Source organism: Anabrus simplex, chromosome 9 (assembly GCF_040414725.1).
Source record: "Anabrus simplex isolate iqAnaSimp1 chromosome 9, ASM4041472v1, whole genome shotgun sequence".
Classification (NCBI taxonomy): domain Eukaryota; kingdom Metazoa; phylum Arthropoda; class Insecta; order Orthoptera; family Tettigoniidae; genus Anabrus; species Anabrus simplex.
Genome location: NC_090273.1, coordinates 105,579,386 through 105,592,584, shown reverse-complemented (window position 1 = coordinate 105,592,584; position 13,199 = coordinate 105,579,386). Strand labels below are relative to the sequence as shown.

The window sequence follows — 13,199 nt, the reverse complement described above, 5'->3', positions numbered from 1 at the left end:
GTGTTGTATGCCTCGAGGAGGCTTTTCTGTGTAATTTAGAGCAAGTGCTCCTGGGCATGAATGGGGTTTTCTGCCCCTCTGTTAAATCTTGTTTTGGGGTAAAGTTGGGCTAGTTGCCCAAGAATTGCGAGTTCGGGGCTCGAAGCCCAAATCCTGTAAATACTGTAATTGTACTTTTGTTGCCTTGCTACTCTGTACCTGCCATTCGTGTTATTTCTGAATTTTGGAAAGAAAATATAACCTTGTTAAATTTTAAATTAACTTTAATTTCGTAGCCTGAGACCTGTTCACCCCCGCACCTTCTTTCACCTCTACCTACCACAAAAACTTGGTAACAGTAATCATTACTCTTCACATCGACTTTGACTGGCCGTAGGAATGGGATCCTTCTCCAACTCCTGTGTAACTGGCATTAGTAAGGAGGGACTACCATTGTTATGAATAGTTCCCTTCTCGATTTGACCGGTAGAAGCCAAGAGAACATGCATTTTTGTTCAAACCTCACCTAACCGATTGTGTTCCGGAGTAGGCAAGTGTGCCCGCCATTATAAACACATTGACCCGTCTAAATTGTGACTGACATCAGGGATAGCGACCTGTTATTATAATGGAAACTCACGAATTCGGTGTGACTGACATTAATTTTTTCTATTTGCTTTACGTCGCACCGACACAAATATGTCTTATGGCGACGATGGGATGGGAAAGGCCTAGGAATGGGAAGGAAGCGGCCGTGGCCTTAATTAAGGTACAGCCCCAGCATTTGCCTGGTGTGAAAATGGGAAACCACGGAAAACCATATTCAGGGCTGCCGACAGTGGGATTCGAACCCAATATCTCCCGATTACTGGATACTAGCCGCGCTTAAGCGAACTTAACTCTTGTACCAAAGAAATGCTCCGAATATCTTGGGTAGAACGGGAAAGTAATATGAATTATCCCTTGACGTATAAGAAAAAGTAAGGCTTCTGTCAATCATCAAAGAGAGGAAGGAAGCTCCAGCATATTGAACACATCATGCGAGGCAAATATTACGAACTTCTCCACAACATCACAACGGGGAAGATACAGGAATTCCTGGTTCAAGTTCAGCGACCTGAAACGTTGGTTTTGATTCGGATGAACATCTTCCGAAATCTTCAGTGCCGTTGTTCAAGTGATTAATGATCATTTGGATCGTCAACCTTCGGAGGGGAGACGACGTCATAAGAAGGAAGAATATATAAAATGGATTTAAAGGGGAAATAAAACAAGTGGGCTGTTTTAAATAACGATCTTTTATTGATGTAAGCATTGGAATTAATAAATAATACACACACTGTTTACACAATTCAGTTATATTGAGTCATTTAGTTATTTTCACCAAACCGTGGAAAAAATCATGGCTCCCGGGCTACTCAACGTCACGGTTGCTAAGCAGCCAATATTACCAAATCTTTGAAATGTCATTTAACCCGTATTATCACTTACAGGCAGGTAAGATATAATTAAAATAAACTTGACCCTGAGCTAAGCACGAAATCTTTGGGCACCGAGGAACTATGGGGAAGTTGCTCGGGCAAACGAAGTGAGTTTTAACAATGTTATTTACTTTAAAAGATATTACGTTAAATAGTCATAGTTCTATATTATTCCTTAATACTCATAAAGAGTTTTCTGAAATTATTAAAAAAAAAAAAGAAATGTTCTGTTCTGGGTTTCTGAACTACAGGGTGACCCGAAAATTACCATTTGACGAGGAAATACTTCACGGAATGTTGTAAGTACAGAGGTAACAATTAACACACATGATTAGCATGACTTGAGATTTTATTGACACCGAAATGTACGAGTAGTACACAAAATGACCAACAGATGGCATTTCGTATGATGCACAAGCAATAATTAGCATAACAGTCGAGGTTTAGCAAGGACGATGTTCTTTATAACACATGCTCAACAAGTCGGCCGTTATTCATCAACAGTACCTGTAGTCGAGGGACAATGTTGTGGACAGTACTGTACAGCATATCCGTAGGTATTGTAAGAAATTGAACTCGGATGTTGTCTTTTAGCATCCCTAATGAGATCGGACGATCTCGGTGGACTTGCAACTATGTACTTATGTACTTTATTTTGGTGTCAATAAAATTCCATGTCGTCAATTTGTATTCACGTACTACTGTTGATACAACCACTTCCATCATTAGGTGTTTCTAAAAACTACTTCATCCATCTGGATACACTCCTTTCACTGGCACTGGGTTGTTACATAGACACTATTTAACTGAAAAACCTGACATTTTCGATTTTAATCTATAGTATTCAATTGTAGCAAGTCCTTTCCTTCCCTTCCTGTTGACAGATATTTCTGAGACATCATTACATAATAAATATAACGAAAACAAAATAAATACTTCGACATAATTGGCCTAGTGGACCGCAAGTCCCTCGTCCGACGACTGCTTTCCTTGAGGTTACTCTGTATATCGTGTACTCGACACGATGGATCTTATCACCCGCAATGCTAACTTACTGCACCTGGGTCATTATATTTCCGGAATTACTTCTGCTGCAATCGCAAGCTGGAATGAATCGTGTTCTGAACACTGAAATCAGTCTTTAATATCTAACAGTATCAGCGACTTGGTTCTTCCCAGACATCTACTTTTCAAACTCACAGAAGACCAGAGTATGATTAATTTTAGTTTCCAGTCAAAGTATACGAGATATTCTTATGATTACTTTTGTTGTTATTTTTTATGTCATGGTAAGAGTGGAAAAATCCACTTAAATATATATTTTTAAACATTTGGCAAATCGTGTATTTTCTCTTGCTTCTTACATTTGCCTTCTAGCAGCCTTTCGATTTCTTTGAGTGATTTTCCTTTGGTTTCTGGCAACTGAAATATAATTACCAACATACCAAGAAGGCAGCAGAGGGAGAAAATCCAGAAAGTGCTATGAACACCAATGAGATCTGCAAGGTTATTGAAAAATTTCGCCCCCAAGAAAGCTATAAACCATACCAAAGTAAGCGCCATTGCGTTTGCTACATACTTTATTTGGGGAGGTATTATTTCTGATATTACGAGATATAACATTGGCCCCACTCCTATAGACAGGGCCACGACGAATATTGACAAGCTCGTTACTGGCAACCATCCTATACTACTAACGTCAGCACCTATACTTTTGAGATAGAAATATACACCAATGCACATTAAAGAAACTGACATTATAGAATCGGAAATAATGAGTAGTCTTCTACGTCCTGCACGGTCTATTAAGAATGAAGCAGTGACATTGCCAACTACAAGAAGGGAGCCGACGATAACTGATGAAAGATTGGGGGAAATATCGCTACCGGATTCCCTAAATATTGTTACCGTGTAACTCAACACTGGATATATCCCACAGAGTTGATGATTGGCAGCTAGAACCAAAACAATAAATAATCCACGTAGTATTGATTTTGAAGCAAATATTTCTTTAAGGGGAACTAAAGGTGCACGTGGTTCGTTATTATCAAATGATGCCTTGATTTGATTATATTCCGCAGTTATATCGTATGATCTTCCTCTAAACCACTGTAGACTTTTCTTAGCTTCTTCAAATTTACCACTATATATGAGATACTTTGGAGTTTCCGGCAGCCAGTAGAATAGCAGTATAAATATCACTGGTAAACAGAGATTGACATAACAAACTTGTTCGTAAGTTAGTAGCCACCCTATTACATACGAGAGGGCGATACCAGAGTTGCAGAGAGCGATCACAAAAGTACCCAGGGTACCTCTGATTTGATCCACTGCAATTTCAACAACGTATGTTGGTGCGAAGATGAAAACGCCCACAGAACATAAGCCAGAAAAAGTTCTTGCTATGTAGAGCATTATAACGTTTGTAGCAAGTGTGATGAGGGTCCAGCAAATTAGATGAGAAACTGCTACAAGGTAGCCAGTCTTCTTGCGACCAATTTTATCTGGAAGAAACGCGGCGAAAGGTGTAGTGAAGGCGGCGACTAGACATAGTAGTGATATTATCCAAGAAGACTGGTCAGGCGTCAGAGGTATCGGTGATTCTGGACCCTCGAGGTACGGTATTGCTGTAGCCGGCCATCCGGTGGAGAAGCCAGATGTGAAAGCTATCAAATTCACTGAAACAAAGTGAATGATATTGCACATTACACTTCAAATTGTGAATCAGATTCCCTGACACAAAGCGCTTAAAATTATACATTAGGCTTAAAATAGAGAATCAGATTCCGTGAAACAAGGCGATTAGCATTGATTTACAATTGTGAATAAATTCAATGAAGCCAAGTAAAATAAGATTGCACATTAGCAAATACAGTAGAGAATGAATGACAATCGCCTGACTAAAAGGATATTTAAATATATAATTGGATTGAGGAGAACAACGAAATGGGTGGAGGATGTTAAGAAGGACTCAGAAGAAATTAAAATAACACCATAATTGATCCTCAACAGAAAGAAGTTCAGAACTCGAGTAGATAACCACAAATGTTATGAAGAGCAACGGAAGAACAGGCCCAAATTTGTAATATCTGAGGAGCAGAGAAAAATAAGGAGTGAACGAATGAAGAAGTTCTGGGAAGAGAAAAGAAGAAGACTGGCCAGAAAACATTAAGTTTCACGCGGTCCACAGTTGGCCAAATTCGGAAGCAAGAAGAAGAGACAATACGCGATACTCGGCGAGATATCGAGGGACAGCTATTAGAGCTCTCTCTAGAGCATTGACCTGAGAACTATTGATTCTGTCATAACATAAGAGCACGTGTATTTGTGTGTGAAGTTTTTGGTGTTATTTTTGCGTTTTCAGTGAGTTGACATAATTAAATAGTAGCGTGTGTCATTCCTTGATATCTCCTCTCAGCATGAGGGGAAAGGTATGTGCTGTGTTTGGCTGCAGTAACTATGAAGTAGAGAAGAATGCGCGGTCTTTCTTCCATTTGCCTCGTGACAAGAAAATGTGTTTGCATATATATTCTTCCAGAGACAAAGAGATCTTTGTAGTACTTAATAATATTCTGACCTGCTCGACCCATATTTTAACTGGCTTAAAATATAATATGCATATTTTATTGTAAAGTGCAGCAGTTAACCTTCAATACCGATGTGTTGTTGTAGGTGTGATCTGTGGGTTTGATTTAATTCAGGAAAATACATATGCATATGAGTGTGGCTGGTTGTGTTCCAAGTTACCCTATTTGGAATGCCGTAATGCGTTGTCAAGCACTGAAGAAAATATGGGTGATTTAAGAAATGTACATATTGTGTTGAAACAATATGATAATGCAAATTTGCTTTACCCTAATGTAATGGCATTATGGCAAGTATTGCTTATAGGGAAAGTTTGAATGTTTTTGAGGCTAAATTTATATATTTTCTTTCTGTTAGTAGGCTTCAAGTTAAAAGGAAAATTGTCCAGCTCTTAAATGTAAATTCATCGAATCATGTGTGTAAGGAATGTGCCGATATTTTTGTTGACAAATGTTTTAATATGATGATACAATGATTTTAAGTGAGAAAAAAGAAAAATGTAGCCGTCAACGTTCAGGCAGGAATTCTAAAGCTAAAAAAAGTAATGCATAAATGAAAGATCAAGCCCTTTCAGAGCAGTCCATTTCACATCTTGATTATGTGTCTAATTTCAGTCTTTAAATAATGTCCTGTTAAATGATTCTTCATCCATTTATCCAGAATTGCTTTAGCAACTTTGAAGTTAGTAACACTTTTTTTTCTAGACGTAATTTATTTATCCATTTCCGTATATACATTTCCATTGATATTTGAATTTAGCGCGAATTTTCAGGTCAAGCCACTAGGAGCGCCACTTGCGACTTGTCTCCCATTTTAACAAGGCTAAATCCGGAAGTGTCGCGTATTGGTCTACTGTATTTGACATTAGTCATACAATTGTGAATCAGATCCTTCCTCATCAGTTCTATACCTTTAAAATGTATACTTGTTTTTTATTGAACGTATAGCTTACACCACACCTAAAATCAGATAATCCAGAGACGACATATTTTCAGCTAGTTGTATGAAATCATCATCATCATCATCATCATCATCATCATCATCATAATCATCATCATCATCATCATTCACTACGGAATCATGTTAACCGCGATTGTTCCTTGATCTATTCTTTGCTGCTACTTGTCTGCTATCAGTTGTTTCAGATCAAATTCAGTTTGATGGATCTATCTGATTCGAGACCGAAGAGGTTTGATCAGTGCTTTGCGGCACGGCTAGTTGTCGCTGCTAGGACTAGTCGGGAGACGGGTGGATTCGTATACCCCGTCGGCTATCCTCGAAATGGTTTCCCATAGTTACCGATTTCAACCCCAAGAAAATTCCGGGATTGTACCTTTCTCAAATCCTCGGCCTTTTCCTTCTCATTCCTAGCTCGTAAATTACATCTACATCCACAGGCAACACAACATGTAGCTCACCCCTATGAGGAGTACCAGGAAAAGAGCCACATAACTGGCGAACCGAACATGTCCTCGGACACCCCCCAGCATTAAAATCCATGCGATAAAGATATTCAAGGTGGTTCAAGTGGTTTTTTAAATCATCTGGAGGGTTTTTTCTGCTAGCGCTTTTCGGATCATAGCTACGATGAATGTAGCCAAGCCGTCGTAGTCTCCGGCTTCTTACAATTGCTACAAGTGTTGATTTTCCGTAATTCTGGCTTATTCTTTAATCTCCACGAACTGTATTCTTTAATTTTACTAACATTTTTATCACATATTTGTTTTTGAAACTGTAAAGCCTGGTTGTACGGTTTTTTTCCATAGAGTCCATGTTTCGGTGCCGTGGGCTGGCACGGAGAGTAGGATGGACTTTTTAAAGCATTTATTTGTGTTTCTTAATGTGGATTTAGATTTTTCTTAGTCACCACCTTTTCCCAATATTAAAGGTCGGTTGCCTTGATGACATTCCTCCGTAAGTTGTACTCGTTTATACACATACAATGAATATTTCTCATGTGTATTTTCATATTCTCTCTGAAGATCCAGAGAAACTGAGAAAAGCCATTATGATCTCAGTTTCAATGACGGTGAAATCCTGACATTCCCCCCCCCCGGGGGGGGGCAAAGGCTGTTTATGACAGTTTTGCTATCTGTAGGCGGCTAACGAATGAAGGGACCGAGTATCTTCCGGTATAAGAAGATCCCCTCTACCAAGTGCCAGTGGTCTTCTTGAGAGTGGATGAGCGGGTAGAGGTTAGGGCACTCTATTGTCCTTGGGACAGGAAATGGTCCCAAGAGGCGGAAGAAACTACAACTGCTCAATGGCATTAGGATGCGGAAGGCAACGGGAAACCACTACATTAAAGATTTTTAGTATATCCCTTTAAGTTTATATGGAATGGCTCCGTTTATCGTAAAATTATCCGGAGTTTCTATTCCCCCATTCGGATCTTCGCGCGCGCGCGCGCGCGCGCGCGCGCGTGTGTGTGTGATTTGAATGCTGCTATGACTAGAAAGGCCGGCAGTTTTTGAAAGATCAAAGTGAGATGTTTTCCATACTGCAACATCACGTTCGGAGCTGGCGATGTGGATCGCCAACCTCCGGTAGGAGAAGGCGCCTCAAGAAGAAGAAGATTTTCATATACTATAATGTTAGTAGCATTTGCATATGGATAAGTAAGTTAGTAATTATAAAATAATATAACAAAGAATAGGAAATAAATACATACAAAATACAACAATAAGATGCGGCGAAACTTTGAGGGGACCTTAGACACACGAAGAAGACGAAGTTGTGTTATTTTATATGAACAGGGATCCGGAAACGCAAATAGCCCACTGCCCAAGACTTGTTAAATTATGTATCTTTTGTATCTTTGACTCACCAGATGAAGAGTTGGACAGTTAAAGTTCCCAAATACATAGAAATATCAGGTGGTGTGTGCCACCCTCCAACCAACACCAACGATGAATGTGGACTCTCTTGTTAAGGTGACACCCGGAGATAAAAATATATTTTTACTTAATGTATGGATTTTCACGAAACTTTGTGGGAATGCCACCTACATAAAAGTAGAGATATCACGAATATATTTTCATATACAATTATTAGTTTTTCCAAAATATCTTTTTGGAATTTTTTAATTCCATTTTTCATGAAATTTAATTGACATATTAATGTAAATTTGTAATTATATACATAATACTTCTTTTAAAAACACTACGCATCGATTTTTCTGTACATAATTTATATAAGGAGATATATCGTACTGAACTTTAGGTAATTTTTACGTTCTAAAATTTTGGACTTAAAAATCCCTACTACTTGAAGAAATTCTGCAATAAAAAATTCCATACGCAGGTTTCTTAATATAGCTGTGATACATAGATACACATTTTGTTACATTTGGGAGAATATTATGGGAGAAAAATGGGATTTAAATGTAAAATTACAACTGGCATACAAAGCATTAATACAGTGATAAATTGTTTGAATTCAGTGGAATACTTCTGTGACAAGAAAGAAAGAAACACAATCCTTTCAATTCCAGTCATAAAAAATATAAAAATGACCAAAATACCGATTTTTTATCTCCGGAAGCCAACGGCTTTAGCCGTGTTGAAACACCGGATCCCGTGAGATCTCCGAAGGTAAGCAACATTGGGCGTAGTCAGGAGTTGGATGGGTTGCCATGCGCTGTTGGTGGGGGGTAAGGGAATGGAGGAGCGGAAAGGAACTGGCCACCCTAGCGCACGTGAACTCCGGCTCAGGAACACCTCTGCGGAGGTTCGGACCTGCCTTCGGGCGGAATAACCCTTACCTACCTACCTTATCTCCGGAATGTCGCTTTAAGTACTTGGAGGGTTACTGTAGGAGGGATGCTACCTCGAAGGTAATCGAGGATTTAAAGGAGACTATGGAGTAGGTATGTGGGAAGCTGGAAGTGAGATTTTTAGATACTAATGGGTGTATAGGAGATAGAGATCTGCGCTCAAATGGCCTGCACTTGAACTGCATCGGTTACGTATAAGTTATGAGATCTGTGTAAAGTGTTATAGGGAGGTACAGTACATTCAGGGAAACGGGGTGGACTAGGGAGCGGTGATAAGAGAACTGGGATATGGAGTCGATCAAGGATGACATAATAATATTAGTGTTAAACTGTAGAAGTATTGTAAAGAAAGGAATTAAATTAAGACATTTATTAGAAAAATATTTACCAGATGTTGTAATAGGAGCTGAATCATGGCTGAGAAGTGATATTATGGATGTGGAAAAGTTTTCACGGAACTGGAGTGTTTATCGTAGAGACAGGATAGAAACAATAGGAGGGGGAATATTCATTCTGGTGAAAGACGAGTTTGTAAGCTACGAAAATTTGAGGATGCGAAACAAAAAATTCCAGATGTATCTCTAAAGATAATAGACAACTTGAAGTTTTTGGGGTGTAGCGACCTGAAAAAGGTGAGTTCTGGCGCCGATGCGGAATTATTTGATAAGATAATTAGCTATGTAGGAAACGATAGGGAAAATAATACGATTGTAGCGGGTGATTTCAATTCACCAAATGCCAATTGTGAAGGAAACATGACCGACAAATCCGGGTACGACAGCTTGATTGAACCAACTAGAGGGAAGAGTATTCTGGATATGTTGCTGGTAAAACCAGATGTGCTCTTTAGAGAAAATGAAGTAATACTGTAAATGGTATTAAGTGATCACGAAGCTGTTTTTGTTGTAGTTAAAAATAAATGTGATAAAAATGAAGGTTGTCAAACTAGGAATATTAGGAAATACCATATTGTTGGTAAGAAGAGCACGAGGGAGTTTTTAAGTAGTAATTTTGATCGGTGAGAAATGGTAAATAAAAATATAAACAGTCTGTGGCATGGGTTTAAAGCAGTTGTTGGGGAATGTGAAAAATAGGCATGTACCTTAAAAGATGGTAAGGAATGGTAAAGACCCGCTATATTATAACAGAGAAGTAAAGAGGCTAAGAAGGAGGTGCAGGGTGGAAAGAAACAGAAATGGTTGTTGAAGTAAGGAGAAAATGAAGGAACTTACTAATTAGGAAATCGAATCTGGCGAAGAAGTCAGCTGAGGATAACATAATGGCAAGCATAATTGGCATTCATACAAATTTTAGTGGGAAGTGTATGTCTAGGTATTTTAAGGTAGAAACAGGTTCCAAGTAGGAGGTTCCGGGATTTGGATTTGATTTGATTTTGATACTAAAGGCAGTGGTGTGGGATATAGTACCATATCTGAAGTACGTATTTGGCTACTGTTTGCATGGAGGAGCCATACCAAATGACTGGAGTGTTGCTATTGTAGCCCCGTTGTATAAAGAAAAGGGAGATAAACATAAAGCCGATAATTACCGGCCAGGCAACTTGACATATGTTGAATGTATGGTCTGGGAAAGCATTCTTCCTGATTATCAGACATATTTGCGAAATTACTAACTGGTTTGAGAATAGTGTTACGAAACCGCTGCAAAGTTTGTTCTGGTAAGAGCTGGGAGAAGGAGACGAGCTGCTCGACTAAGCGGTCAGTGGAGAGATGGCGTGGATTGACATTAGTAGACGAATAAATTTGAGTTGTCTTTAAAAGTACGAAAGAACACAACATGAAGATAAACATTTGGAATTCAAGAGGAGAAATTGTGGGAAGTATTCGTTTATGGGAAGAAGAGTTAGCAATTGGAATAATTTACCATGGGAGATGTTCCATAAATGTCCAATTTCTTTGAAACTATTTAAGAAAAGTCTAGGTAAACAACAGATAGGAAATCTGCCACCTGGGGGTGGGGGGACTGCCCTAAACACATACTTATATGGAGATCAATGGTGACTGATTGGTTGAACGCTTTATTTCCATGTTAGAATTCATTTTCTACAAGTCTACATAGTAAATTAATCATGGGAAACACACAGAAACCGAAAGTACCATTATACCTCATGAAACTCTTTCTTTCATGAAATGTTCAATAAACCGGGTGAGTTGGCCGTGCGGTTAGGGGCGCGCGGCTGTGAGTTTGTCTTTGGGAGATAGTGGGGTCGAATACCACTGTCGGCAGCCCTGAAGATGGTTTTCCGTGGTTTCCTATTTTCACAATTATGGCCACGGCCGCTTCCATCCGACTCCTAGGCCTATCCTATCGTCGCTATAAGACCTATCTGTGTCGGTGCGACGTAAAGCTACTAGAAAACAAATGTTAAAAAATGCCCTCCATTAGCTTTGATACACACATCAAATCGCCGTTGTATTGAATCCCGGATGTGCTGACGTACCCCTGCGACTGCGGGTTGGTGGAAAGAAACAGAAATGGTTGTGGAAACAAGGAGAAAATGAAGGAACTTACTAACTAGGAAATCGAATCTGGCGAAGAAGTCAGCTGAGGATAACATAATGGCAAGCATAATGGGCATTCATACAATACAATACAATACAATACAATACAATACAATACAATAATGTTAACAGAGGGCATTTTGTAAGAAAGAGTTTCATGTGGTACGTTCTGCTCCGGTGTGTCTCCCCATCATTAATGTACTATGTAGAGTTTTACAAAATGAAGAATGTGTCCTGAAAGTGTGAGCAGACCTTATTGTTCCATCCTGTACATAAGGAAAGAAAAGAAAACCGCACGAAAACTGAAAAAAAAAAAAAACCTTTGGCCTACGAATAGTGTAACATGATAATTACAACATATCGCATATTAGAAACAAAACACTGCGATCGCTCAGTCTAAAATTATGAAATACTATATTATTATTCTTTCTTTCTTAATCCGTTTAATCTCCGTGGCTCAGGCGGCAGCGCGTCGGCCTCTCACCGCTGGGTTCTGTGCTTCAAATTCCGATCACTCCACGTGAGATTTATGCTAGAAAAAGCGGAGGAGGGACACGTTTTTCATTCATTCATTCATTCATTCATTCATTCATTCATTCATTCATTCACCCATTTATTTATTTATTTATTTATTTATTTATTTATTTACCATAAATTTATTTACCATAAACCTTTACAGTATCTATGGAAGGCCAGGGGAAAACGACAAGCCCCCTTACACGTAGTGCCCCCTCACCTTTGAAATAATTACCTAAGTCCTAAATTAAACAGTCATATACACAATTTACAAGTAAAGTAACACAGTATAGCTTAATGTATCCATATTTCTTATTTATACAACCTTTCACTCCCTCGTTCATTCTTCCACATATTCACGTGCATTTTCTCACCGCATGTGCTTCCTAACATAACATTTAACTATATTTACATTTCTACATTTATTGTTGGCGGGCAGATCGTTCCAAAGCCGCGCCGAACGAGCAAAGAAACCCAGTTTGTAGGACCCAGTTCGCACAAGGTGGGGGGGGGGTTAAGACACACCCTTTTGCCCCTGCGGACGGAGCTGTAGGATAAGGAGAGTCGAGGGAATGGTGAAAGGTGAATGGCCCCTGTGAGGGACTTGAGTAAGGCTTCGGCCACAGTGCAGGCGGCGAGCGGAGCGTTGCCGCTGTCGAAAAGTTGAAGAGTGGGGAGGAGAGAGCGCCTGTGTGGACATCTAGCGAGAGTCAGTAAGAGGCGCGGTGTCTCCCCTGCACGAGGTGATTAGATAATGGCAGTTTCAAAGGTTTCTCGTTTGTCTCTGCTTTTAGAATGTTTTTAATCTAAACTGAAGAATTCGACTCAGGACTAGGTAAAAAAATTACGTGAAATGCATGCGGAATTTTATCATTTATATAGAGAACTGAATTGATTTCCTGCTAAGATTTTTCAAATATACTTCTATGTCCATTCAAACTTTTGACTTCTTTCTAAAACGTAAAGCGCGACTGCAGAAGCAATTCACCAACTTTCAGAGACCTATAAAAGTCAGATGTAATGACGAACACAAGTTTTCATATTGGCAATATATCACAAAGGATAATAATATTAATTAAGCAATAACAATAGGACGTAAAATAATAATAATAGTGATGATGATAATAATAATACTAATATGATGCGTTAAAGGCAATATTGTTTATGTCCATAACCGTGATTGATTTTTAACTGAATTTATCTCGTACATTTAAGATCGTTCCAATCTCTTTCCAGGCTTCCCTTGTCGCTGTTAGGTTTTCGAAGTTGTTCTCTCTGTCGTTCCAAAGGAAAGTTCAGGTTTGAACTTCAGAAATTAACTCATCTCCTCTCCTGTTAACT

General features: G+C 39.0%; 1 protein-coding gene across 1 annotated transcript in view; it reads right to left on the bottom strand.

Annotated features, from left to right (window-relative positions):
* Positions 1-1,264: 1,264 nt before the first annotated feature.
* LOC136881283 (facilitated trehalose transporter Tret1) overlaps positions 1,265-13,199 on the bottom strand; it is a 33,955-nt gene continuing 22,020 nt past the window's right edge. The window contains exon 2 of the mRNA XM_067154074.2: positions 1,265-4,138. Within this exon, the coding sequence (XP_067010175.2) occupies positions 2,784-4,138 (1,355 nt within the window). The 3' untranslated portion in view covers positions 1,265-2,783. The remainder of the gene's footprint in view (positions 4,139-13,199) is intronic.